The 26,186-nt window shown below is 44.1% G+C and overlaps 1 protein-coding gene across 1 annotated transcript in view; it reads left to right on the plus strand.

Moving 5' to 3' along the window:
- Positions 1-26,186, plus strand: part of CD38 (CD38 molecule) — a 53,276-nt gene that overhangs the window by 11,453 nt on the left and 15,637 nt on the right. The window contains exons 2-3 of the mRNA XM_068975216.1: positions 18,379-18,508; positions 21,029-21,161. Coding sequence (XP_068831317.1) covers positions 18,379-18,508; positions 21,029-21,161 — 263 coding nt within the window. The remainder of the gene's footprint in view (positions 1-18,378; positions 18,509-21,028; positions 21,162-26,186) is intronic.

The raw sequence follows: 26,186 nt of genomic DNA on the forward strand, positions 1-26,186 counted from the left end.
CAAGACCCTGCCCCAGGGAGGTGGAGAAGCAGCTGATGGGGAACCATATGTGAGCCAAACTTCAAGGCCCTGGCGCCCCTCCCAGTGTCCTATTGGGCTTCTCTTGTAGAAACACAAAAGCAAAGGTAAAACTTTTAAAAGTTTCCAGACAGCGACTTCAGAGCATCAAACTCTAAGCGCAGTCTTTCTGAGCCCCGGGCTCTCTGTGACTGTATCAGTGCATGAAGACAATCTTGAAGTTAGTACACGGCAGAGTGAGGACCGAAACTCATCTCTTTCTACCCTTGGAATCATCAGGCCCATTCAAACGAGGAGGAAACAGAGACAGGGAGTGCTTTTCCCATGGTCGGAGCTGGCTAAATGGTAGAACTGGCTTTTGAACTGACTGCGTAGCCTGGCGCCGTCCCATTCAGTGGTTTCCAAAAGAGGGTGTTCTAAGCGAGTCCGAGGCCAGAGCAACCCATTCCCAGTGTGTTAGCGTTTCTGCTGTCTCCAGACAGAGGTGTCTTCCTCCGTCATCTCAAAGGTGAGCCATTAGGCTGCTGGGTGAGGTCACAGGCCTCCATTTAGTGAGGCAAGGTCCTAATGTTTGTGCTTCGGGACACACTACACATTTCTGCAGGAAAGGCAGCAGAGTGCCACGCCTGCGCTAGTTAACAGCCATGGTCTTTGTGGTTTATCTCACGTCTGGAACCGTCATCTCTTGGAACTGGGTCAGGAAGGATGTGGTTCATACCAAGCACACTAATCCTGGGTCCCTGGAAGCCACTGCCGACTGATCACAGTTCGTGGGGGTGAGCCTGGGTTCAACCTCAGCCTGCCGTGTAGATAGATGCTAGCAGTTGGTTAGAATAGTCCCGAGAGACTATCTGTGTGTGACGTCTATTTGTGATTCTGCAGCAGAATCACATTGCTTATCAGTAGATAAGTGTAAAATACTATTCATTCCACCTGGGGATATTCTTTCCCTTCTCTTTCAGATATGGATGCTTAAGTGCACTCAGTTCAGTTCAGTCGCTCAGTCGTGTCTGACTTTTTGTGACCCCATGAATCATAGCACGCCAGGCCTCCCTGCCCATCACCATCTCCCGGAGTTCACTCAGACTCACGTCCATTGAGTCCGTGATGCCATCCAGCCTTCTCATCCTGTCTTCCCCTTCTCCTCTTGCCCCCAATCCCTCCCAGCATCAGAGTCTTTTCCAATAAGTCAACTGTTCTCATGAGGTGGCCAAAGTACTGGAGTTTCAGCTTTAGCATCATTCCTTCCAAAGAACACCCAGGACTGATCTCCTTCAGAATGGACTGGTTGGATCTCCTTGCAGTCCAAGGGACTCTCAAGAGTCTTCTCCAACACCGCAGTTCAAAACCATCAATTCTTCCGCGCTCAGCTTTCTTCACAATCCAACTCTCACATCCATACATGACCACTGGAAAGACCATAGCCTTGATTAGATGGACCTTTGTTGGCAAAGTAATGTCTCTGCTTTTGAATATGCTATCTAGGTTGGTCATAACTTTCCTTCCAAGGAGTAAGCGTCTTTTAATTTCATGGCTGCAATCACCCATTACTCAATCTCAAAAATTATCAACATCTTGCTATTCTTCTTTAATCTGTCTCCTCACATTTTTTTCCCCCTAAAGCAGAGGTCCTCAGCCTCTCGGATCAAATGCCTGATAATCTGAAGTGGAGCTGCTGTAATAATAAAAGACAAAGTTCCCAATAAATGCAATTCACTCAGATCGTCCTGAAACCACCCCATTCCGACCCCTGTGCATGGAAAAATTGTCTTCCATGAAACCAAAAAGTTTGGGGACCATACCTATAAAACACTTTCTTTAAAGCAAATTCCAGACTTCACATTATTTTGTCTGTAAATACTTCAGTCTGAATCTTGAATGAAAAATAACATTAAAAAATTCAAGCCCATGTAATACCATACTCTCATGTAACAAAATAAAGAGCATTTTTTCAGTGTTATCCAGTATCCAACTTGCATTCAGTTTTCTATGATTTTCTTAAAAATCATGTAGTTTTATAACTGATTTGTTCAAGTAGAGATTCACTCATTACATTCAGCTATCTGAAGTATCCTCTAAGTATCTTCAAGGATGGATTCTTAGTGTCCTTTAATTTATAATCATTTTTAAGAGCCTGTTACTCTGTTGAGGAGATTCAGTGATTCGTCTTGTAGAATTTCCCACCTGCTGGGTTTGGCTCCTGGTTTTATTTCATGTTCTCCTCTAGTCCCTGTGGGCGTCCCTGGTGGCTCAGATGGTAAAGCATCTGTCTGCAATACGGGAGACCCTGTTTCGATCCCTGGGTCGGGAAGATCCCCTGGAGAAGGAAATGGCAATCCACTCCAGTATTCTTGCTTGGAAAATTCCATGGACTGAAAAGCCTGGTAGGCTACAGTCCATGGGGTCGCAAAGAGTTGGACATGATTGAGCGACCTCACTTTTCTCTAGTCCCTGTGGTGAGCGGGCTCAGTCACTCAGCTGCTTCCAGCTCTTTGTGACCCCATGGACTGTAGTCCATCAGGCTCCTCCACCCATGGGATTTTCCAGACAAGAACACTGGCATGGGTTGCCGTGCCCTCCTCCAGGGGATCTTCTGGACTCAGGGATTGAACCCAGCCTCTTACATCTCCTGTCCCTGTATGACCTGCAGACAGAGAGCTAGGTTAGAGTCAGATTAGATTCGGGAGTGGTCAGGAATGCTTCATAGAGGGAGCTGTAGAATTCCTTGGGCATCACCTCAGGAGACACATAATGTCACGTTGTCTTGCATTTAGGGGCGTTAACAAGATTGGCCGTTAACTGCCTAATTCATTCATTATAAAGTTCCACAACAACTTTTCATTGAATTAGTTTAGCAGCATTTGATGATTATTGCCAAGATTGATTATTTCCATACTGCTACTGCTAAGTTGCTTCAGTCATGTCCGACTCTGTGTGACCCCATAGACGGCAGCCCACCAGGCTCCCCCGTCCCTGGGATTCTCCAGGCAAGAACACTGGAGTGGGTTACCATTTCCTCCTCCAGTGCAGGAAAGTGAAAAGTGAAAGTGAAGTCGCTCAGTCGTGTCCGACTCTTAGCGACCCCATGGACTGCAGCCCACCAGGCTCCTCCATCCATGGGATTTTCCAGGCAAGAGTACTGGAGTGGAGTGCCATTGCCTTCTCCCGATTATTTCCATAGGAGCTGTAAAATGGATGTTTCCTTTCTTTTCTGTCAAAATGCTTTTACTTAGATCCATAGAAAATGTCCTATTTACTGTTCATCTTGGATCCTAATAGCATTAACATAATCATGTATTTTCTTTCATATGTATATATGAAATAATTAAATAATCATATGTATATCATTGTTGTTGTTAGCAAAATGTGTACATAGTGTTATGATTCTTTTGGTCCTTAGGATATAGGCTGCATCCCACTAGTGATGAATAGTGATGTATAGTGATGAATAGTGGTGTATAGTGATGAATAGTGGTGTATAGTGATGAATAGTGATGTATACTGATGAATAGTGGTGTACAACTGTCTGACACCATATTAAAGGAACCCCTCTGGTTGCTGGGTTGAGAATAGATGGTAGGAAGGGTCACGGAAGCCGTGTAGAAGTTCCTGTAGGTGCTCAGGTGAGAAGTGATTGTGGATTTGGTCTTGATAGATGGGGGTGAGAAGGGGACATATTCTGGATATATTCCGAAAACAGATTTCGTGTGATTTGCTATGGGCTTGAATATAGGATATTAGGAAAAAAGAATAAAAAAAATAAAACTCTGAGGTTTGTGGGCTGAGTTACCAGAAAAATGCATTTCCCTATATTAACAAGGGAAAGACTGGGGTGAAGCAAGTTGGGCCAGGAACCACCAGTTTGGTTCTGTACATATTAGCTTTGTCCATTGCCACTGAAGTGCAGACACTGAATAGGATGCTGGCTGCTATGAGTGAGGGTCCTGGGGAGGGGTGTGGGCTGAAGATATGAATGTGAAAGTCAACTGTGCGTAGAAATTCAAGCCGATGTTTCATGATGAGGAAGTGTTCATTGTCTTCTTCAACTAGTTCTGACTGGCTAAACAAGATGAAAGCTGAAAATGGACCAATGGATCGATGACTTGACAAGACGGGTTTTAGAGGAGTGGTCATGGGGAAAGCCTGTCATAATGGACTGAAGAAGCAGGGAAGAGAGGAATCAGAAATTGTAAATAGACAGCTCTCCCTAGGAGTCTTGCCGGAAAGGAGAGCAGAAACGACATGGTGATTGGATGGATAAGCGGGGCATCCAAGATGGGAGAAATCGGGGCTAGTTTGAGAGACAGCTTCTTTGAAGTGGACCGAGAAGTTGTCTAAGTGAAGAATGCGTCTAAATTTCTACGGTTTTCTAAGGTTTTTGACAACTGACCTACCAATATCAAACTCAGCAGCATTTTTAAAGTGACTCACCTTGGTCATTTTTACCCAAAACTTCAACTTAGCTTTCACAGGAAAAAAGTTTTTCTTTTTTCATGCATCCAATTTAATGAAAGGGCATAATTAAAGCAAAAAGGATAGGCATACACCTACTTAAGAATAGGTAAATAAAGAACCATATGAGTAAAAATAGAAGCTCTTGGGTATCCTAGAAAGTAGCCTAGTAATTGTGTAGAAGGCAAGCAACCTGTGTAGGGAGAGTGAAAAATGGTGGTGTTAACACAGAGACTCAGTTAAACACGGGTCAGGTAGAGTTTCTTTTTTCATTTTTGCAATGAATGATTTTAGAAATGGTCAGGCATTGCATTTATTTATTTATTTATTTTTGCCATTAAAGATCTCTTCCTTGCCTCAGTTCACAAAACTACCAGGACAAATTTTTCTTTAAATGAACTGTGGTGTAAAGACCTGCCTGCAATGTGGGAGACCTGGGTTTGATCCCTGTTGTTGGGAAGATCCCCTGGAGAAGGAAATGGCAATCCACTCCAGTACTCTTGCCTGGAAAACCCCATGGACAGGGGAGCTTGGCGGGCTACAGTCCATAGGGTCACAAAGAGTCAGACACGACTGAGCGACTGTCACACACACTCATGGTATAAAGAACACACGCAAGATGGTGAGGCTGAAACATGAAAATGAATGATAGATGAAATCAAGAATTGCTTTCGTGTGTGCGTGGAAGGGAATGACTGATTATATTCACAAGTTTTCGTAGTTGATCTGAGTGGAGAGTAATGATAGCTTATGGTGAACGATGTTGGATTCATGATCTCCAAAGAAGATTTAGCTTCGGGACCAGGGACCAGGCTTGATCACTCAAGAGCTTTTGTGTAGCAGAGTTTTATTCAAGTCAAGAAAAGGCTCAGAGAAAGCTTCTGACATAGACATCAGAAGGGCATGGAGAATGCCCCCCTTGCTGGTGTTTGCAAGGGAGTCATATATTTTTTAATTAATTATTACAATAAATCAAAAGAATGTCCCAAGGTAGTAAATCATTTTACTAGACTCACTCCCATAATTTACATTTTAAGATAACAGGATTAGCCAGAAGGTTTTCAGGAAGGAGAAACTGTCCTCAAGCAGGATACATTGTTGTTATATAATCCTTAGGACAGAGTTTAAAATTTGTTGTGTAATCATCAGTTCCAGGCTTAAAGAAAAAATGTTTTATGTGACTAAGACTAAGGAATGTAGAGGGAAAAAGTCTGTCCTTTCCTCCTCCTTGAGAATTCCAGACCCCTATCTCCTCCTTGGGAACCCTGGACTTCTTATCAACCTGCCTAGGAATTGACTCTCTCTGTAGGAGATCATGTTTTTTTGTTTTTTTTTTTTAATATCACCAGTAAATACCTGCTCTGGAACTGGGAGGGATGATAGGAAGGTTGTTTTTAAAGATAAAAAAAGAAAGTGAAACCTGAGGTCAGAAGCTTGAATAAGTGCTGCATGAGAATGATATTCCTTCTCCTTGCAGGGATTTTTCTTCTAATTTTAAAAATTAAACATACCCTTTTTAGAACACGTGGAAAAAAATTTTTTTTTAGTGTAGAGAAGACTATAAAATCACTTAACCCCCAAGTGAAGTGAAGTGAAGTCACTCAGTCGTGTTCGACTCTATGACCCCATGGACTATACAGCCCACCAGGCTCCTTCATCCATGAAATTTTCCCAGGCAAGAGTACTGGAGTGGGTTGCCATTTCCTTCTCCAGGGGATCTTCCTGACCCAGGGATCGAACCCAGGTCTCCTGCATTCAGGTAAGCCCCAAAGTGGGATTCTAAATACTAGTGGGGCATACCACAAAAATTAAGGTGATTCACAAAAGTAAGCTGTATACTTGCTTAAATGGGTGGCTTCAGCTAAGTAGTTTTATAGATATAATTCAAATTTCCCCTATAATATGACATTGAAAAAATTGCTGATCTACATTCTCCACTTCCTACCTGAATGCATCTGTATAGCAGAAAGCTATCCACCTCTTTAGTCTGTGGATGTTTTGAAGCAGTTAGTAAAGCTTGATTTGAAGTGATGTTAACAATTCCGCCCATGCTTTCCCTTAGCCTTGATCCATACTCGCCTTGCCACGGTTGAGATGTTTCTTTTCTCTTGTTGTAACTATCAAGCAAACATTATAAAGTGGCTTCTGTCTTTGGCACCCACAGTTTAAATATTGTAAAATGCATAATAAAGTTTCTTTCTTCATTATCTTGGTTTCTCAGAGTAAAATTCTGTGTATGAATTAGCTTGTCTATAGCAGTAATCGGAGAAGGCAATGGCAGCCCACTCCAGTGCTCTTGCCTGGAAAATCCCATGGGCAGAGGAGCCTGGTGGGCTGCAGTCCATGGGGTCGCAAAGAGTCGGACATGACTGAGTGACTCCACTTTCACTCTTCACTTTCATGCATTGGAGAAGGAAATGGCAACCCACTCCAGTGTTCTTGCCTGGAGAATCCCAGGGACGGGGGAGCCTGGTGGGCTGCCGTCTATGGGGTCGCACAGAGTCAGACACGACTGAAGTGACTTAGCAGTAGCAGTAGCAAAGCAGTAATAAAATCTCCTTGGGGATTCTTTAAGAGTCAAGAGAGACGGAAAACATACAGTTTTGTGTGGAAACTGGGAGAGATTTAAAACTACAGAGGAATGTGTGAGGCTGAGTTCAAAGGTAACTTTGTATTTGGGGGATCTGGTTTCATGTTTAAATACTTCTTGGTAAAAATTTTTAAAGCCTTTTTTTTTTTTCTTGTCTAGTATAACTTCTTTGTTCCCACTCATATTTCTTTTTGTACAGCTCTTTGGAGCTCCTTTCTGTCTGCTAAACTGGGTGCTGTTTCATTCATGAATTGTTGATCTTGAAAATAAAAAATAATTTTAAAGGTTCGGAAACCAAGATTATGAACATATCCGTTTGTGCTGAATGTTGTGCGTTTTGTATTTGACAGCTCTAGTTTTCTTCACGCTTTTCCTTGTTCAATATTCCTTACTCCTCAGTTCATGTATCCTCTCAAGTCTTTTCTTTTAAACATATTAAATCATGATAATGCTAAACACACTGAAATATCTGTGGAACAAATATCCATTTACTCATCATGCAGAATTAACTGATAATAAAATGGTTGTCATATTTCATTCAGATCTTTTCCCCCCAGTTTTCAAAGAAACATGTTAGAGAGAAAAATCAAAGTGCATCTTCCTTCCATTTTCTTCTTTCTCAGATGCAAGCAATACTTGATTGACCTGTATCTTTCTAGAAATATTTTCTGAATATATGAGCGCATATGCATATATTCTTTTTTTCTGCACACAATCTTTCATCTGTATCTCACTTTTTTTTCACTGAATAATATATCTTGATTATCAATGTAGTTCTGTCTCATTCTATAATAGCGTTCCACTTTATAGATTTACCAAATTCTAGACTTGTATTGATGGACATTTAGGTTGTTTTAAAACTTCCCTGGTGGCTCAGATGGTAAAGCGTCTGCCTCCAATGTGGGAGACCCAGATTCAGTCCCTGGATTTGGAAGATCTCCTGGAGAAGGAAATGGCAACCCACTGCAGTATTCTTGCCTGAAAAATCCCATGGATGGAGGAGCCTGGTGGGCTACAGTCCATGGGGTCGCAAAGAGTCAGACACAACTGACCGACTTCACTTTAAACTTTTTAAACTTTTGCAATAGATTGCAAACTATGCTGCAATAAAATCCTTGGGTTTGTAAGACAGAATCCTAGCAGTCAAAATATGTGCCACTCTACATTTTCAAAACATGGACAACACTTCTCCTGATGAAGCAATCCTCTTCATGAGGCAATGACACTTTATTTCCCTGTCTGTTAACTACGCAGGATGTTTTCAAACGTTCTGATTTTTGTCAGTCTGATAAGGGACGATGCTACTGCCTTTGAATTCTAGTTTGTATGTGTTTTGCGTTTTTGCCCTGTAGAATGAACTTTGCTTTTTTCCACTTACCAATATGTGTTGGTGATTTCAATTACATTACTTTAGTGATTTATTCATGTTGCTATGCGAGCACTAGCTCATTCATTTTAACTGCTGCATAGTAGCCTAGTGAATGACTGCATCCTACATTTATGAATAGATTTCCTTTTTCTAAAGGTATACACTTAATATATTTATTTTAAATTTTTTTCTTTTTCTTTGAACTATCACAGATTGTCCTTGTACAATATTGAGACGTGCAGAACAAAATACAGTTATTGGAGGAGAGTTGCTCTACAGAGCTTTGTGTTGGCCTCTGCCACAGATCAACCTGAGTCAGCCACAAGGACACACACGCCCTTCCTCCTGAGCCTGCCTCGGCCTCCCTTCCCATCTCACAGCTCCAGGTTGTCACAGAGCCCTGGGTTGAGTGCTCTGTTTTACACAGCAAATCCTCCCTTATTCTGTTTTAGCTGACCTAAACCGTGCCGAAACACACACATCTTCTTGTGCCTGTGTTTTTTCTCAGATGTTTAGCTAGAGACAGAATTCCTCAGCCCTAGAGTGCCATTTTCACCTTTCCTGGGTGCATTAGTTTGCTAGAGCCACCATAACAAACCGCCACAAACTGGGTGGCTTAAACAATGGGAATTTCTTGTCCCACAGTTTTACAGGCCAGAGGTCTGAAGCCAAGGTGTCAGAAGGCTCGGCTCTTTCCGAGGACCACGAGGAAGCCTCTGTTCCGGGCTCCTCTCCAGTTTCTAGACGCCTCAGGCATTCCTTGTCTAGCAGACGGGATTCTCCCTGTGTCTCCACATTTTCTTCCTTCTGTGTGTGTCTGTCTCTAGGTCCAAATTTTCCGCCCTTTCTGAGGACCCTGGTCATAGTGGGTAAAGGATCACCCTTATTCTCATCTAACTTGATCATCTGCAAAGATCCTATTTCCAAATAAGGTCACCTTCTGAGGGACTGGCAGTTAAAACTTGCACATCTTTCAGGGCACACAATTTAGCTCATAACAATGGGTATATCAGTGAAGATGCTTTTGGTGACAAGAAAAAGAATACTCAACTATAAGAGGTCTAAAACAAGAGGTTTTTAATAGACACACATAACAATATATACAGAAGTGGGGTGGTCCTTGGGTAGGTTCAGCAGCTCACCCATTACTCGGGACCTTCCATTCCTCCATCTCCCTAGGGTGGCTTTCATCCTTGTGCTTCTTGTCACAAGACGGCTGCTGCAGTTCCAGGCATTATGTCCTTATATCGTGATACCCAGGAACAGAGAGCAGGGGGATGGCAAGACTGCCTTCCCTGCAAGTCTCCTTATCAAGGAATAGCATCCTTCCCAGAGCCCTCCTTCAATTGCCTCTATGCTTCCTCCTTGAACTTCATTAGCCAGAATTGGTGTACATGGCTCCCCAAACTGCAGAGGAGGCTTGCAAAGTGAGTATTTGATATCTGGAATCTCTGTGATAGGAGACGTGCTTTGCCAGTAGGGAAGAAGAGTGAAGGGTATCTATTTGGGTTGGAAAGCAAAGTTGTCTGCTACATCATATATGGCCAAACAGGCCTCCAAATTTGTGGCGTCAATTTCCCTTCACAAAGACAGTGTGAATTTACTCGTTACCATGCATCCTCACCAGCACTTGGAAATTGTCAAAATGTTTTGCCCATCTTTTGCGGCTCTAATTTTTGTTCCCCTCATTACTAACGCAACTGATCACTTTCTAATGTGTTTATGTCATTCTGGTTTTTCCTGTGAAATGCCTATTTTTATCTTTTGCCTGTTTTTTATATTGAATTTTTTTTTCATACTGATTGTATAAAGATTCTAAATTTTTATTAGTTATGTGGCTTGCAAATAACTTCTCCCTATCTGTGGTCTGACCTGACTTTATTTATCAGGTCCCTTGTCTTACTGAAGATTTTAATATACTCATCTTTTATGGTTATGCCTTTTTGCATCTTTAAAAAAATGTTTATTTTTTGGGGGGAGCCACACTGCAGGGCATGTGGGATCTTAGTTCCCTGACCAGGGATCAAACCCATGCCCTCTGCATTGGAAGCTCGGAATTTTAACCACTGGACCACCAGGGAAGTCCCTTGTATCTTATTTAAGAACTTGTTTTCTACCAGAGACCACAAAATGTCACATATAATAAAAAATTTTTTTAAACATTTGATTTCATTAGTGCTTTATACTTTTGGAATGTATTTTTGTGTGTGATATAATATTGGAGCCTAATTCATTTTATCCCTGTAGTTGGATAGTCAGTTCTGTAAGCTCCATCTATTAAATAATCTATTATTTATGAAGGGCTTTATAATGCCACTTTGGTTGTGTATCAGGTTTATTAGTTCATTTCTGGGCTCTAATATGTTTTATGATCTTTTTATCTCTAAACCACTCCACATTGTTTAAATTACTAATGTCTTGATATTGAGTGGTGTACCTCTTCTTTCTGTTAGTTTACACTTTTTTTGAAGTTTATGCAAACAGAATTACACACTCCATATTTTTGTGTGGTGTCTTCCACGGCTGTGGCATGATGTTTTCTAATTCATCCGTCTTGTACTAATAGTTCCTTCCCTATTATTGCTGAATTGTAGTCCCTTGTGTGTATATTCCACAGTGTGTTTATCCATTCATCTGTTGGCTTGCAGGTGACTTGTATTCACTTTTTGGATATTATGAGTAAAGTTTCTATGAATATTAGTATACACGTTACTGTGTAGACATGTGGTTTCATTTTTCTTGGGTAAATCCCCGGAAATAAAATAGCTGAGCCATTGTGGTTCAGCTGTTTCAGAAGCTGCTACACTGTTTCACATGGTAATGGCATAGCTTTATGTGTTCACTATCAGGGTATGAATATTCTTGCTAGCACTGTTATTGTCGGACTTTTATGTGTTAGCCATTCTAATGGGCTTGCAGTGGTATTTGAATGGTGGTTTTAATTCGCATTTCCCTCATGACTAATGATATTGAACATCGTCTCGTGGACTTATTGAAGTACGTATTCGAGTCTTTTGCCAACCTTTAACAAATTAGGTTTCTGTTCTTACTATTGAGCTGTAGGTGCTTTATTTATACTGAATACAAGTCCATTATCAGTTCAGTTCAGTCGATCAGTCGTGTCTGACTGCTTGCAACTCCATGGACTGCAGCACGCCAGGCCTCTCTGTCCATCACCAACTCCCAGAGTTTACTCAGACTCACGTCCACTGAGTCGGTGATGCCATCCAACCATCTCATGCTCTGTCGTCCCCTTCTTCTCCTGCCTTAATCTTTCCCAGCATCAGGGTCTTTTCAAATGAGTCCTTTATCAGATGTGTCCTAAACATATTTTCTTTCACTTTGTAACTTGTCTTTTCATCTTCTCTAATGGAATGTTTTAAGGACCAAAATTTTTTTTAAAAAAACCCTTTATAAGATCCAATTTGTTCATTTTCTTTTATACAATTTGTGCTTTAGGTCTTTGATCAATTTCTAGTTAATTTTGTGTATGGTGTGAAATGAGAGTCAATTTCTTTTTTCTGCATATGCAAACTTATTTGCTATAGTATTATTTGGGCTTCCCAGGTGGCACTGTGGTAAAGAATCTGCCTGCCAAGCAGGAGACTCCGGTTCGATCCCTGGGTCAGGAAGATCCCCTGGAGGGTAGCATGGCTACCCCCTCCAGTATTCTTGCCTGGAGAATCTCCATAGACAGAGGAGCCTGGTAGGCTACAATCCATAGGGTTGCAAAGAGTCGGCCACAACTGTAGTATCATTTATGGAAAAAGCTTTCCCTTGCCTTCTTTGACTCCCTTCCTGAAAGTCAGTTGACCATGTCTGAGTCAATTTCAGAGACTGTAATAGAATAGCATAGACTGGGTGGCTTATGGGCAACAGAAATTTATTTCTCCCAGTCCTGGAGGCTGAGCATCCAAGACCAAGATGTCAGCAGATTCAGTGTGTGCTGAGAACCCACTTCCTGTTTCAAAAATGGCCCCTTCTCGCTGTGTCCTCACAGGAATTAAGGAGGGAGTTCTCTGGGTCTCTTTTATGAGGATGTTAATTCCATTCATGACAGCTCCGCTCTCATAAGCTAATTACCCCAAATGCCCCCCTGCCAAATACTATCGCCTTGGGAAACAGGTTTAACTTATGAGTTTTGGGGGGACACAAACATTCAATCTATAGCATCAAGTATGTTTGGGTTTCTTTCTGCCCTCTCTTCTACTTCTTTGATTTATATCAATTCTTTCATGATTCCTACATTGTCTAGATCACTGAAGCTCTTTAGTAAATCTTGAAATCAAATAACAAGTCCTCTAGCTTTTTCCCTTTGATTGGTTTGGCTAGCTTGTATAATAAAGTTTAGACTCAACTTGTCAATATGTTTAACACAGCATGCTGAATTCGTTACCATCTTAATATTGAGCCTTCCAACCCATAAATATGGTGTATCTATTTCCTTGAAATGTTAATCACTCAGTTGTGTCTGACTCTTTGCAACCTCAAGGACTGTAGCCTGCCAGACTCCCCTGTCCATGGGATTCCCCAGGCAAGAATACTGGAGAGGGTAGACATTCCCTTCTCCAGGGAATCGTCCCTACCCAGGGAACCCAGGTCTTCTGCATTGCAGGCAGATTTCTTTAATATCTGAGCCACCAGGGAAGCTCTTAGGCATTTGAAACTTTCTCATAGCAATGTTTTGTTTTCAGAGCATAAGTTGCATATATTTTGTTAAATTTGTTAATATTTCCAATTTTTGCATTCCTATAGTTTAATATACATGTATATATTCTACTTTGATATAATATGTAGTATATAGTTTTCATATAGTACTTAATATATAGTATTTAATATATAGTTTATAGCATAATAGGGGACGACAGGGGATGAAATGGTTGGATGGCATCACAAACTCGATGCATGTGAGTCTGAGCAAACTCCAGGGTTGGTGATGGACAGGGAAGCCTGGTGTGCAGCAGTCCATGGGGTCACAGTCAGACATGACTGAATGACTGAACTGAACTGAACTGAACTGATACAATATGTTACATATCCTGATCAACACCACCTCGACCCAAAGACTTCTCCATCCTAGTTCGTGGCAACTCCATCCTTCCAGTGTCACAGGCCCCAAACCCTGGAATTATTGACTCCTTAAATCACTGCAGATGGTGACTGCAGCCATGAAATTAAAAGATGCTTACTCCTTGGAAGGAAACTTATGACCAACCTAGATAGCATATTCAAAAGCAGAGACATTACTTTGCCAACAAAGGTCCGTCTAGTCAAGGCTATGGTTTTTCCTGTGGTCATGTATGGATGTGAGAGTTGGACTGTGAAAAAAGCTGAGTGCTGAAAAATTGATGCTTTAGAACTGTGGTGTTGGAGAAGACTCTTGAGAGTCCCTTGGACTTCAAGGAGATCCAACCAGTCCATTCTGAAGGAGATCAGTCCTGGGTGTTCTTTGGAAGGAATGATGCTAAAGCTGAAACTCCAGTATTTTGGCCACCTCATGCGAAGAGTTGACTCATTGACAAAGACTCTGATGTTGGGAGGGATTGGGGGCAGGAGGAGAAGGGGACGACAGAGGATGAGATGGCTGGATGGCATCACCGACTCGATGATGGACGTGAGTTTGAGTGAACTCCGGGAGATGGTGATGGACAGGGAGGCCTGGTGTGCTGCGATTCATGGGGTCGCAAAGAGTCGGACACGACTGAGCGACTGAACTGAACCGAACTATTTCTCTAACACTACTTATCCTATCTGTTAGGAAATCTCCAATGAATCAAGAATTTATCACATCTGCTGCTATCCCGGTGCAAATCACCATTGGCACTTGTCTGGATTACTGGTCTGGGAGCGCAGCTCAACCCAGAAAGTTGCTCACCTTTCTCTGCCTCTTCCGATTTTCAGACTATATTTAACAAAGCAGTCAGAGAAGTGCTGTGAAGCCGAAGTAATGTCACGCGCCTCCTCCCCTGCTCAGCATGCAGTATGCCTCCCCAGTTCATGAGTAGAACCTCGCTGAGCTCGGCCCAGTGGGATCGCCTTTCTGACCTCACTTCCGTCCACTGTCCACCTTGCTCGCTGCTCCAGCCACACTGGCTTCTCTGCTGTTTCGGGAACAACCAGGCACCAGGGCTGTTGTGAACGCTGTCCCTTCTGCCCAGAGTGCAGTGGGTGTCTGTGCAAGTAACTTCCTTGCTTCCTCTGATCTTTTGCTCGTGTTATCTACTGTCCTCCCTGTTTAACACCCAACACAGACACTTCCTCCCCATGACTTCTGACCCTCTTCTCCTGTTCTATTTTCCCTCCCCCGCCCCATAGAATTTATAAACTGCTGGGATACTCACTATCTTTACCATCTGCTCTCAGTCTTGCCCTGATAGAATGGAATCCAGCCAGGACAGAGGGTCTTGTCTATTTTGTTCACTGGTGTATCTTGTTTGTTCATAAATGTGCCTGGAACATAGGAGATGCTCAATAAATATTTGCCAGGTGAATGAATGAATGATTTCTGAGCTTTCCTAAGCCTGAAGAGCCTTCTGATTTTGAGACTCTGCTGAGAAAATCCTCACCACCTCAGTGAATGCCGTCAGTCTTTCTCCTCCCAGTAGCTGGCGGTCTTCGCCTTCAGCGCAGGCTTCCAGGAGCCTCAAATTTGAGAATCCACTGACTCCTGCATTGCAGGCAGGTTCTTCACCATCTGAGCCACCGGATCCTAATTCCTGTTAGGACTCAGCTCTGTTCTGGGGATAAGTTGTTATTGTTGTTCAGTCACTCAGTCGTGTCCGACTCTTTGCGACTCCATGGACTGCAGCATGCCAGGCTTCCCTGTCCATCACCAACTCCTGGAGCTTGCTCAAGCTCATGTCCGTTGAGTCAGTGATGCCGTTCAACCATCTTATCCTCTGTCGTCCCCTTCTCCTCCTGCCCTCAGTCTTTCCCAGCATCAGGGTCTTTTCCAATGAGTCGGGTGGCCAAAGTATTGGAGCTTCAGCCTCAGTCCTTCCAGTGAATATTCAAGGTTGAGTTCCTTTAGGATTGACTGGAGATAAGTAGGGATGTGATTTTAAATTTCCTGAAGGGGGCAGCATTGTTTAGCAGAAAGAGAGAAGTTTGGCGGTAAGGCACCTGTCCTGCCTGCTGACTGTTGTTTGGCTTTGGGCAGGTTGCTAAGCTCTGAGACTAGGTAGCTCCAAAGCAGGGAAAAGGGTAATCCCCTCCGCCTCCCCTGCCCCCCCGACACACAAGGAGAGCTGGGGTAAGGGTTAAATTGGATGCGTCCACAAAGAGCAGTGGTGCGTGCTGCGGTGTTCACACCCTCTCCTCGCTCCTTCTAGCACTCCCCTGCCTCTGGGCACTGCAGACGCTTGCATGAGTGGGCCAGAGGTAGGAAGAAGGGGCAAGCGGTGAACAGGAGGGAATACTCATGGTGGGAGGGAAGCTGGTGGGGGTCTGTGGGAAGGAGCTGAGTGATAGGAAGGAGGAGGACATCTCAGTGACCTTGAATCCTGACACTGGTGCCCAGCCTGCATGCATCAAGACTCTAGGTCAGCAATTAAGGAAGCAAACAGCAAACTGCTATCAGCCTGGGAACCCAACTCAACCCAGAAAGTTGCTTATGACAAATCACTTTTTTCAGAAGCTGCTCCTGGAGCTTGTCGGGCATGAACACTGATGAAACACGCTGATTTTTCAGTCTTCCTTGGTGGCTCAGATGGTAAAGAATCTGCCTGCAATGTAGGAGATGTGGGTTCGATCCCTGGGTTGGGAAAATCTGATGAAGGGAATGGCTACCCACTCCAGTATTCTTGCCTGGAGAATCCCATGGACAGAGGAGCCTGGTGGGCTACAGTTCATGGGGTTGCAAAGAGTTGGACACAAATTAGTGACTGAAGAACAAGAAAAACCAGTTCAGATTGCTGGTTACCGTCAATGCCTGCCCTCCTACCCCTAGATAAGAGCACCTGTGGTTGAACAAAGTGGGTTTATTGCTTTTTGCAGAAGAACTGGACTCTCGCCCTAGGGACGCACCGGGGCAGGAGAGGACACACAGGGGCAGGAGAGGGCTCCATCTAAGGATGCTGTGTGCTAGTAGCTTAGTCCTCTCCGATGACTAAGGCAAGAACACTGGAGTGGTTGCCATTTCCTTCTCCAAAAGGAACTATAGAAAGAAAGAAAGTGAAGTGGCTCAGTCCTGTCCGACTCTTTGCGACCCCTTGGACTGTAGCCTACCAGGCTCCTCTGTCCATGGAATTTTCCAGGCAAGAGTACTGGAGTGGGTTGCCATTTCCTTCTCCATCTAAGAATGTTAGAAGGGACTTAAAGGATTTGGACTTGTTTTATGAGATTCTGGCCAAGTTTCAAGGAGGCTGGTTTCCCTGGATGCTGCCAGGAGGCAAAGGGGATGGGGTTAAGCCTTCATGTGCTGTCTCTTCAGTCGTGTTCCACTCTTGCAACCCCAGGGACTGTTACCCACCAGGTTCCTCTGTCCATGACATTTCCCGTGAGGCAAGAATATTGGAGCGGGTTGCCATTTGCTTCGCCAGGGGATCTTCCCAACCCAGGGATCAGACCGGTGTCTGTTACGTCTCCTGCATCGGCAGGTGGTTTCTTTACCACTGAGCCACCAGGGAAGGTCATAGCGGCTGGGCCTCGCTGATATTCCCCGATTCCTGGGCTCATCAGGAGGAAGGAGCCACTCGACTTGGCTAGCCTGATGCCAGAAGGCAGAAGACCCTTGGAATGACAGCTTGGCTAGTGCCCCGCAGGGACAAAGCAGGCTCAGAGGAAATAAAAAACTGGAGGCTCATCCTCCCTCCCCTGGGTCCAGCTGTCTGATCTGATATTATACTTGGGATGCCAAGTCCAAAGGCCAGAGTTTGTCCTGATGACGATAGCTGAGCTCTGCCAATGGAAACCCACTCCCTGCCCCGCTGCCCCGAAGAGCTCGGGTTCACGTGCCACACAAACTCACAAGGGAAGGTCCAGCTTGGTCTCCTCCAGCAACCCCCATCTCCTCTCCATTTTTGCTGCCTTGCCAGCCTGCCTGCTCTCCACCAGGGGCTGTTTGGAGGGGGCCGTGGGGTTCGAATTTCTATTTCAAAGACTTCTCTCCATCTTTGAGGCCATCACAAATTTTTTTCAGAATGATTAAAAAAAAAAAAAGTCAGCAGAGGCCGCCTCCCTGCTTCCACCTATCCACCATCTTCCCCTTGTGATTAGGTAAGATTCGGAACCATTTCCTTGGTCTAAAAGGCCCGCGTGATCTCCTCTCAGTTACTTTTCTGACTTGACTTCTCCCCTCTGCTCCCCTTGTTCTTCACTCACTTCCTGAAAATCAGCAAGTTCTTTTCTGCCTCAGGGCCTTTGCAGTTGCAGGGCCCTCTGCCTGGACCGCACCCCTCCCAACATCTAGTCTTAGGGAGCCATCTCCTGACCAGCCTTCCTAAGGCGGTCATTGCACCAAAATTCCCCACTGATTCCCTACGCTCCTGTCATCACCTGTACTTACTTTGTTAGCTTATTTGCTTGTTTGTGTCCGATCTGTCTCTCTGACCAGAGAGGAAGCTCACGAGGGCAGGGACCTTGTAGGGCGGGGAGGCTGATGCTCATCCCATAAGGATGCTGTGCACATGAGACGCAATGGTGTGGATGAACCACCTGGCACAGAGTGACCTTCTCAGTGAGACTTCTTTGGCGTGTGTGTGCGCTCAGTCGTGTCCAACCCTTTGTGGTCCCGTGGACTGCAGCCCATCAGGCTTCTCTGTGCATGGGATTCTCCAGGCAAGAGTACTGGAGTGGGTTGCCATGCCCTCCTCCAGGGGACCTTCCCTACCCAGGGATGGAACCCACGTCTCCTGCATCTCTTGCCTTCGTAGGCAGATTCATTACCGCTAGAGCCACCTGGGAGGCCTTGTGCTCTAAACATATATTTGCTTCCTATCTTATCTCACAGAAACAGAAACTGCCAAGAGATCAAGCAGGCATTCATGAGTGCATTCATTTCCAAGGATCCCTGCAAAGCGACAAAGGAAGACTACAAACCACTGATCGACCTGGCAGATTCCACTGTGCCTTGTGACAAGGTAACTGGGGCCAAGTTATGGATTTAAAAACTGAGCATAAAAGCCAAAGGGAAGAGGTCATAATCAGGGTGAGGGAAGAGGAAAACTGGATATTAGGATGTAGGCTTGACTGGTGGGGAGGGAGCTTGTGGGCCTTTGGGAGACCACGATGTCACAGGGATTCAGGACACCCCGGGGACAGGAGATGAGAGAGAGGATTGGGGATGTAGAAAGAGGAAAGGAAAGTTGGCCAAAAATCAGGCAAAACAAACCCAGCATAAATCCCAACCCAATCCAAACAAAAGTGATCCACCTGATAAAATTCAAAACTCTCCCTAACCTCTGGTGATAGTGATGATGGTAACAGCAATGCCTTTTTGAATTTTCTGAGTGTCCTTTTTGCTTACAAAGGACTCTCTGAATCTTATCCTGTTAAGTTTTCACTGTGAACCTGTGAAATAGGCAGGTTAGGCATCAGTCTTTCCATTTCACCAGAAAGAACACCGAGGCTTCCTGAGTTGGGGGACCAGTGATGACTGAATTTGATGCTCTTGAAAGTACCCAGCTGAAATGCACAGAGTTCAAGATTTAGACCCAGACAGGCCTGCATTTTAATACACTAATTATACTGGGAAAGGTCTCTAACGGAGTGCATCTTTTCTTTTTTAAAAGCTTGATTTATCTTAATTTTAGGATAATTACTTTACAGTATTGTGATGGTTTGTGCCATACGTCAATGTGAATCGGCCATAGGTATACATGTGCCCCCTCCATCGCGAACCCCCGCACCCATGGAGTGTGTCTTTTCTAAAATCGGCATTTAAGGTGAAAATTCAGTGTGCCCCAAATCATCTTCATGTAGCCGCGAAGCCTTAAAGCCACGAATTACAGCGTCTCCTCCCACTGTTAGAGCTGCGGTTACCATGGCGCTCTGGTTGGTACAACAAGCACGAGGCCCTTCACAGAGGAGCTGCTCGTAGATTACCACCCGGGAGACGCTGGCTGAATAAGTGATGGGACCGCTGACAAGCGCTTGCCTTGTATTGTCTCATTTCACCTCGGCATCTCAGGGATTCCTTACCATTATTATCGATGGTGGCTAAGAGCCAAGAATCCGCCTGCCAATGCAGGAGAGGTAAGAGACCAGGGTCTCAGAGCAGGGGACTTAGGAGACCAAGGTCTGATCCCTGGGTTGGGAAGACCCCCTGGAGGAAGGCATGGCAATGCTCAGTCATGTCCAACTCTTTGTGACCCCATGGACTGTAGCCCAGCAGGCTCCTCTGTCCGTGGGATTCTTCAGGCAAGAATACAGGAGTGGGTTGCCATTTCCTTCTCCAGGGGATCTTCCTGACCCAGGGATCGAACCCGAGTCTCATCCATCACAGGTGCACTTGTTACCATCTGAGCCACCAGGGAAGCCCCCAAGGCTGGCTGCCCACTCCAGTGTTCTTGCCTGGAGAATCCCACGGACAGAGGAGCCTGGTGGGCTACAGTCCATGGGGTCACAAGAAGTCAGATACAACTGAAGCAACTAAGCATACACACACCATTTTACGGATGGGGAACGCGAGGCTTAGAGATTCCTTAGTCGCCCGAGGTCGGAGAGCTAGTGAGCACTGATGCTGGGTTTTATAAAGGCAGCGAGACTCCAGCGCCTGGCTGCAAAGTACACCCTCCACTGCCTCCTACTGAGAATAAACAGATCCATGGAACAGAAGATGGTTCTGAAATCTGACTTTACTAAGAACCTTTACAAGGGTCCCTGACAGAGCTCACTGTGTTTGTTCTTTTCGTCTCTTTGTAAGGGGAGATTTGAGGGGGAAAGCGGGGATTATAGAGCTCTTTAAGAAGCAACGAGCAGTTCTCCCAGAAAATGGCATGTAGCAAAAATTGTTTTGCCAAGAACTTCAGGAATTTGGAACTTCTTAATGCCTTCCCCAGATGTGTTTGGAGCTTTACAAATTCTAAGATTTTTAAAAAAATTTTATTTATTTAACTTTGGCTGCACTTTTTATTTTTAATTTTTATTTATTTAATTTCGGGTCTTTGTTGCTGAGCTCAGGCTTTTCTCTAGTGCAGTGACTTTTCTTGTCGCAGAGAAGGGAGTCTGGGGGGCTCAGGCTTTAGCAGTCGTGGTTCACAGGCTTAGTTGTCCCTTGACATGTGGGATATTCCCACATCGGGGATCAGACCTGTGTCCCCAGCGTTGGCAGGCAGTTTCTTAACCACTGGACCAGCAGGGAAGTCCTATTATAAGATACTGATTAGTAGCTTTCAGGCTTTTTTCCTGCAATCCAGAAAAATCACTTCCTTTTACATTGTGACTTAGAGAACACACACACATGCTCACGAATACACGCATACACATGCACCCTCTCACTCACACACAGAAATTGATGATGCCCGCTGTCCTTACTCTTATACAGGTGATTTATGTGATGTTTCCCATGTTTTCTTTCATTAAAAAAAGATGCAGATTTGACGTTTTTATTCAACTTAGTAAGTTGATCTCAATAATAGATTGTCTTTATTCTTTCCTAGAGAGTCTTATGGAGCAAAACAAAGGAGCTGGCTCGTGAATACGCGAAAAAGCGGGGCCTGGTGACCCTGGAGGACACGCTGCTGGGTTACCTTGCGGATGGCCTCAGCTGGTGTGGAGAGCCAGGCTCTCCTGGTGAGATCTGGGGTCGTGTGGGGCGGCCCCAGGGAAGCGCAGGGTGCAGGAGCCTGGGGCTCTGAGTGCTCCTTGGGCTGATGGAAGACAGTGTTCTATAGGCCAGCTCATGTTTTCTAGAGAAAAAATGCCTTCAGGATTTGGGACTGTCCAAGCTTCCTGATTCTCTCCTTCCTGAGGGAAGGTGTAGCCTGCTTTGGAGTGGTGGTCTGCTTTCTCTAAGGGCGCCATTCAGGACCAAAGAATTCTCGGGCAGGAGGAGCCTCCAAGGGAGCCAGGCAGAAGCCCTTGATTTGCAGAACAGCCCCCAGAGGCCACGCTCTGGGCTTCTCCGTCTCGGGCTGTGGGCGGCTCTGCCAGAGGTGAGAGGTCCCTTTATCTTCCCAGAAAGACGGAGAACACCTCCCTGCAGAAAGGTATTTCTGCCTAGAAAGTCTGACTGCGCTTTGACTTCTTTTTCTTCTCCTCTTTTTATTTATAATGTGGGTATTTTTGCTTTATATAGTTTTATTCTTTTACTTTATATATTTTATTCTTAATATTATTTTACTGCTTTTTACTTCCCAAGAAAAAAAATAAAACTTATTGTGGTGGCTTCTTCAACCCAGATGTCCACTGTTTCCAAGTACAAAAAGGATGCACTCTTTTTTTAAAAAATGATTTTATTTTTTTATTTATTTTTGGGCGTGCTGGGTCTTTGTTGCTGTGAGGGCTCTTTCTCTCATTGTGGCACATGGGGGCTATGCTCTACCTGCCATGTGTGGGCCTCTCACTGCCATGCCTTCTGCTGTTTTGGTCATGGGCTCCAGGGTGCGTGGGCTTCTGTGGTTGGGGTCCACGGGCTTAGTTGCTCCTTGGCATATGGGATCTTCTTGGATTGGGCATCAACCCATGTCTCCTGCAATGGTGGGTGGATTCTTTACCACTGAGCCACCAGGGAAAAAGTCGGCTTAAAGCTCAACATTCAGAAAACTAAGATCATGGCGCCCGGTCCCAACACTTCAAGGCAAATAGATGGAGAAAGAGTGGAAACAGTGACAGACTTTATTTTTTGGGGCTCCAAAATCACTGCAGATGGTGACTGCAGCCATGAAATTAAAAGACACTTACTCCTTGGAAGAAAAGTTATGATCAACCTAGACAGCATATTAGAAAGCAGAGACATTATTTTGCCAACAAAGGTCTTTCTAGTCAAAGCTATGGTTTTTCCAGTAGTCATGTATGGATGTGAGAGTTGGACTATAAAGAAAGCTGAGCACCCAGAATTGATGGTTTTGAACTATGGTGTTGGACAAGACTCTTGAGGGTCCCTTGGACTGCAAGGAGATCCAACCAGCCCACCCAAAAGGAAATCTGTCCTGAATATTCATTGGAAAGACTGATGCTGAAGCTGAAACTCCAATACTTTGACCACCTGATGAGGAGAACTGACTCATTTGAAAAGACCCCGATCTGGGAATGATTGAAGGCGAGAGGAGAAGGGGACAACAGAGGATGAGATGGTTGGATCGCATTACCGACTCAATGGGCATGAGTTTGAGTAAACTCCGGGAGTTGGTGATGGACAGGGAGGCCTGGTGTGCTGCAGTCCATGGGGTCGCGAAGAGTCAGACACGACTGAGCGACTGAACTGAACTGAACTGAGCCACCAGGGAAGCTCCTCCAATTTTTGAAACTGATGTATAGTTGATTTACAGTGTTCTGCTGGTTTCTGCTGTGCAGCAAAGTGACTCACTTAAACTCACATGTGCATTCTTTTCCAATATTCGTTTCCATTATGATTGATCCTGGGAGATCGCGTGTGGTCCCCTATGCTACACTGTAGGACCTTGTTGTTTGCCTAGCTTTGATTTTGAGGCTCAGCATATTTGTGTATTTAATGGTGGACATTACTATTCCTGTTGTTAACTGACAGCTCATGTGTATTAATCCTTTTGTTGGATGTTTATTGCTTTCTTAAAGATGTTCTATATAAGTCAACAGTGATTGCTACTATTTATTGGGACTTATAATAGTCCCAGTCATTGCTCTATGTGCTGTACGAATATTTGCTCATTTAATCCTTCAGGACTCCTGAGATGATCCCATTGTACAGATGAGAAGTCTGAGGCCCAGGGCTGCAGAGTGGGTTGTCAGCTAGTGAGTGGTAGAGCTGGAGCAGACCCAGGATTCCTGGCTGAAGGATCTGTATTCTGAACCACGTGACATCCTGCTTGTTTTCTGTCACCTATCTATTTTTCTCAGCTTCTGTTTTTCTTTTAATACTGTTTATATTTTGTGTTTTGTCTATAGAAAGGCAGGGAAGTCTGTCAACCCTGCCCCATTTGGCTACTGGGTTGCTTGTTTTGCTTAGGTTTTCCTCAGGCAAGACTGAAGTCTTCTATATTTTCATCTAGTGTGTTTATTTTGTAATTTTCAATTCATTTTTAATCTAGAATTTCCACCCAGAAATATGACATATAAATATGTCTCCATTTTTTTTTCTTTTTGGCTAACTTCCAGTTTTCACCATATTTCTTGCTCTCCTTTTAAAATGTCCTTTATTGTAAGTTGGGCTTCCCAGCAGCACTAGTGGTAAAGAGTGCACCTGCTTTAGCTTTTGATGGTCATTCATTTAATCCTTTTAGCTTTTAAATGTGTTTCCTTAAAACTTTTTATTTTTTTTTCAATTTACCACTTCAATTCTTTCTTAAAGTTAAAGATATATAAACATCTACTTCTCATCTGTTTACCATTTAGAGTTCTTTATTATTGCTCTCTTTTCAATTAAATCCCATATAGGTCATTTTATTTTGTCAGCTTCCTTCTTCTTTGGCCTCAGGTTTTACTGATTTTAACCTCTTCCCTTTGTTTTGTTTGCTGTCTTTCCATTCCTAAATTTATGTTTTAATTGTTCTACAGTCTGGCTTAAATGCTTTCTCCTTATTTTTTGCTACATTAATTTTGCCTTGTTGGTTTGCTTTATTATGAAATTGGTAGGCTGCAATCCATGGGGTCGCTAAGAGTCGGACACGACTGAGCGACTTCACCTTCACTTTTCACTTTCATGCATTGGAGAAGGAAATGGCAACCCACTCCAGTGTTCTTGCCTGGAAAATCCCAGGGACGGGGGAACCTGATGGGCTGCCGTCTATGGGGTCACACAGAGTTGGACACGACTGAAGCGACTTAGCAGCAGCAGCAGTTTCCATTGTAACCTCAAATTCCTCTTTTTTAAAAAACTTCTTATCTGATTTTTAGGGTCTTGATTTCTCTTTATTGTAAAATTTCTCTCCTTTTCTCTTTACCTAATAAGCAAGTAGCAAGGGGGAGATATCCTTGTGGGCAGGAGGTAGGTGACAAACTCAGAAACTTCTCTCTGGATGTGGTTGTGAAGATAAAAAAGCTTTATGTTCATGAAACCCTATGAACAGGGGCACTGATGTAGCATCTTACAAAACGTATGTTCACTTCATTATCATCAACATTTTTGCCTCTATTGGAGATGATTCAAATTTATCTTTCAACTCCACAGTATTTATTTACATCGGTACATGGAAAAGGTTTTGTTCTAATTTGCGTTATTTTGTTTTTAATGCATTTAATTATTATGGAAACCCTCAGGATTACTTCCTCATCCCTGAAGGTTTCTGATCTAGAGCTTTATTTTCCATCATTGGAGGTCAAGCCCACATCTGTAGTTATGTTAGTTTCCTGAGGCTGCCATAATGAAGAACTGCATTTTGTTGTTGTTCAGTCACTAGGTCATGTCCAACTCTTTGTGACCCCAGGGACTGAAGCACACCAGGCTCCTCTGTCCTCTACTATCTCCCAGAGTTTGCTCAAAGCCATGTTCATTGAGCATGTCCGGTGATGCGTTCCAACCGTCTCATCCTCTGCTGCTCCCTTCTCCTCCTGCCTCCAATCTTTCTAGCATCTGGGTCTTTCCTGATGAGTCAGTTCTTCATGTCATGTGGCCAAATTATTTCAGCTTCAGCACCAGTCCTTCCAGTGACTATTCAGGAATGATTTCCTTTAGGATGGACTGGTTTGATCTCCCTTCAGTCCAAGGGGTTCTCAAGAGTCTTCTCCAGCACCACAATTCAAAAGCATCAGTTCTTCAGCGCTAATCTTTCTTTATAGTCCAACTCTCAGATCCATACATGACTACTGAAAAAAACAATAGCTTTGACTAAGACCTTTGTCAGCAAAGTAATGTCTCTGCTTTTTAATATACTGTCTAGGTTTGTCATAGTTTTCCTTCCAAGGAGCTAGAGTCTATTAATTTTATCCTTGCATTTGCTCTCTGCTGTGATTTAGGAGCCCAAGAAAATAAAGTCTGTCACTGTTTCCACTTTTCCCCCTTCTATTTGCCATGAAGTGATGGGACCAGATGCCATGATCTTAGTTTTTTAAAAGTTGAGATTCATGCCAGCTTTTTCACTCTCCTCTTTCACCCTCATCTAGAGGCTCTTTAGTTCCTCTTCACTTTCTGCCATTAATAGTGGTATCATCTGCATGTCTAAGGTTGTTGATATTTCTCCTGGCAGGTGGCTCAGTGATAAAGAACCTGCCTGCTAATGCAGGAGATGCGAATTTGATCCCTGGGTAGGGAAGATCCCCTGGAGGAGGGCATGGCAACCCACTCCAGTATTATTGCTGAGAAAATCCCATGGACAGAGGGGCCTGGCATGCTGCATTCCACGGAGTCACAAAGAGTCTGACACACCTGAGCATGCACACACACACACACACACACACACACACACACAATCTCGATTCCAGCTTGATTCATACAGCATTTCTTATGATGTACTCTGCATATAAATTAAATAAGCAGGGTGAAAATAAACAGTCCTATCATACTCCTTCCCCAGTTTGGAACCAGTCCATTGTTCCACGTCCGGTTCTAACTGCTGCTTCTTGACCTGCATACAGGTTTCCTAGGAGACAGGTAAGGTGGTCTGGTATTCCCATCTCTTTGAGAATTTTCCACAGTTCGGCGTGTCCACACAGTCAAAGGCTTTAGTGTAGTCAAGGAAGCAG

This window comes from Capricornis sumatraensis, chromosome 7 (genome assembly GCF_032405125.1).
Source record: "Capricornis sumatraensis isolate serow.1 chromosome 7, serow.2, whole genome shotgun sequence".
Lineage (NCBI taxonomy): Eukaryota > Metazoa > Chordata > Mammalia > Artiodactyla > Bovidae > Capricornis > Capricornis sumatraensis.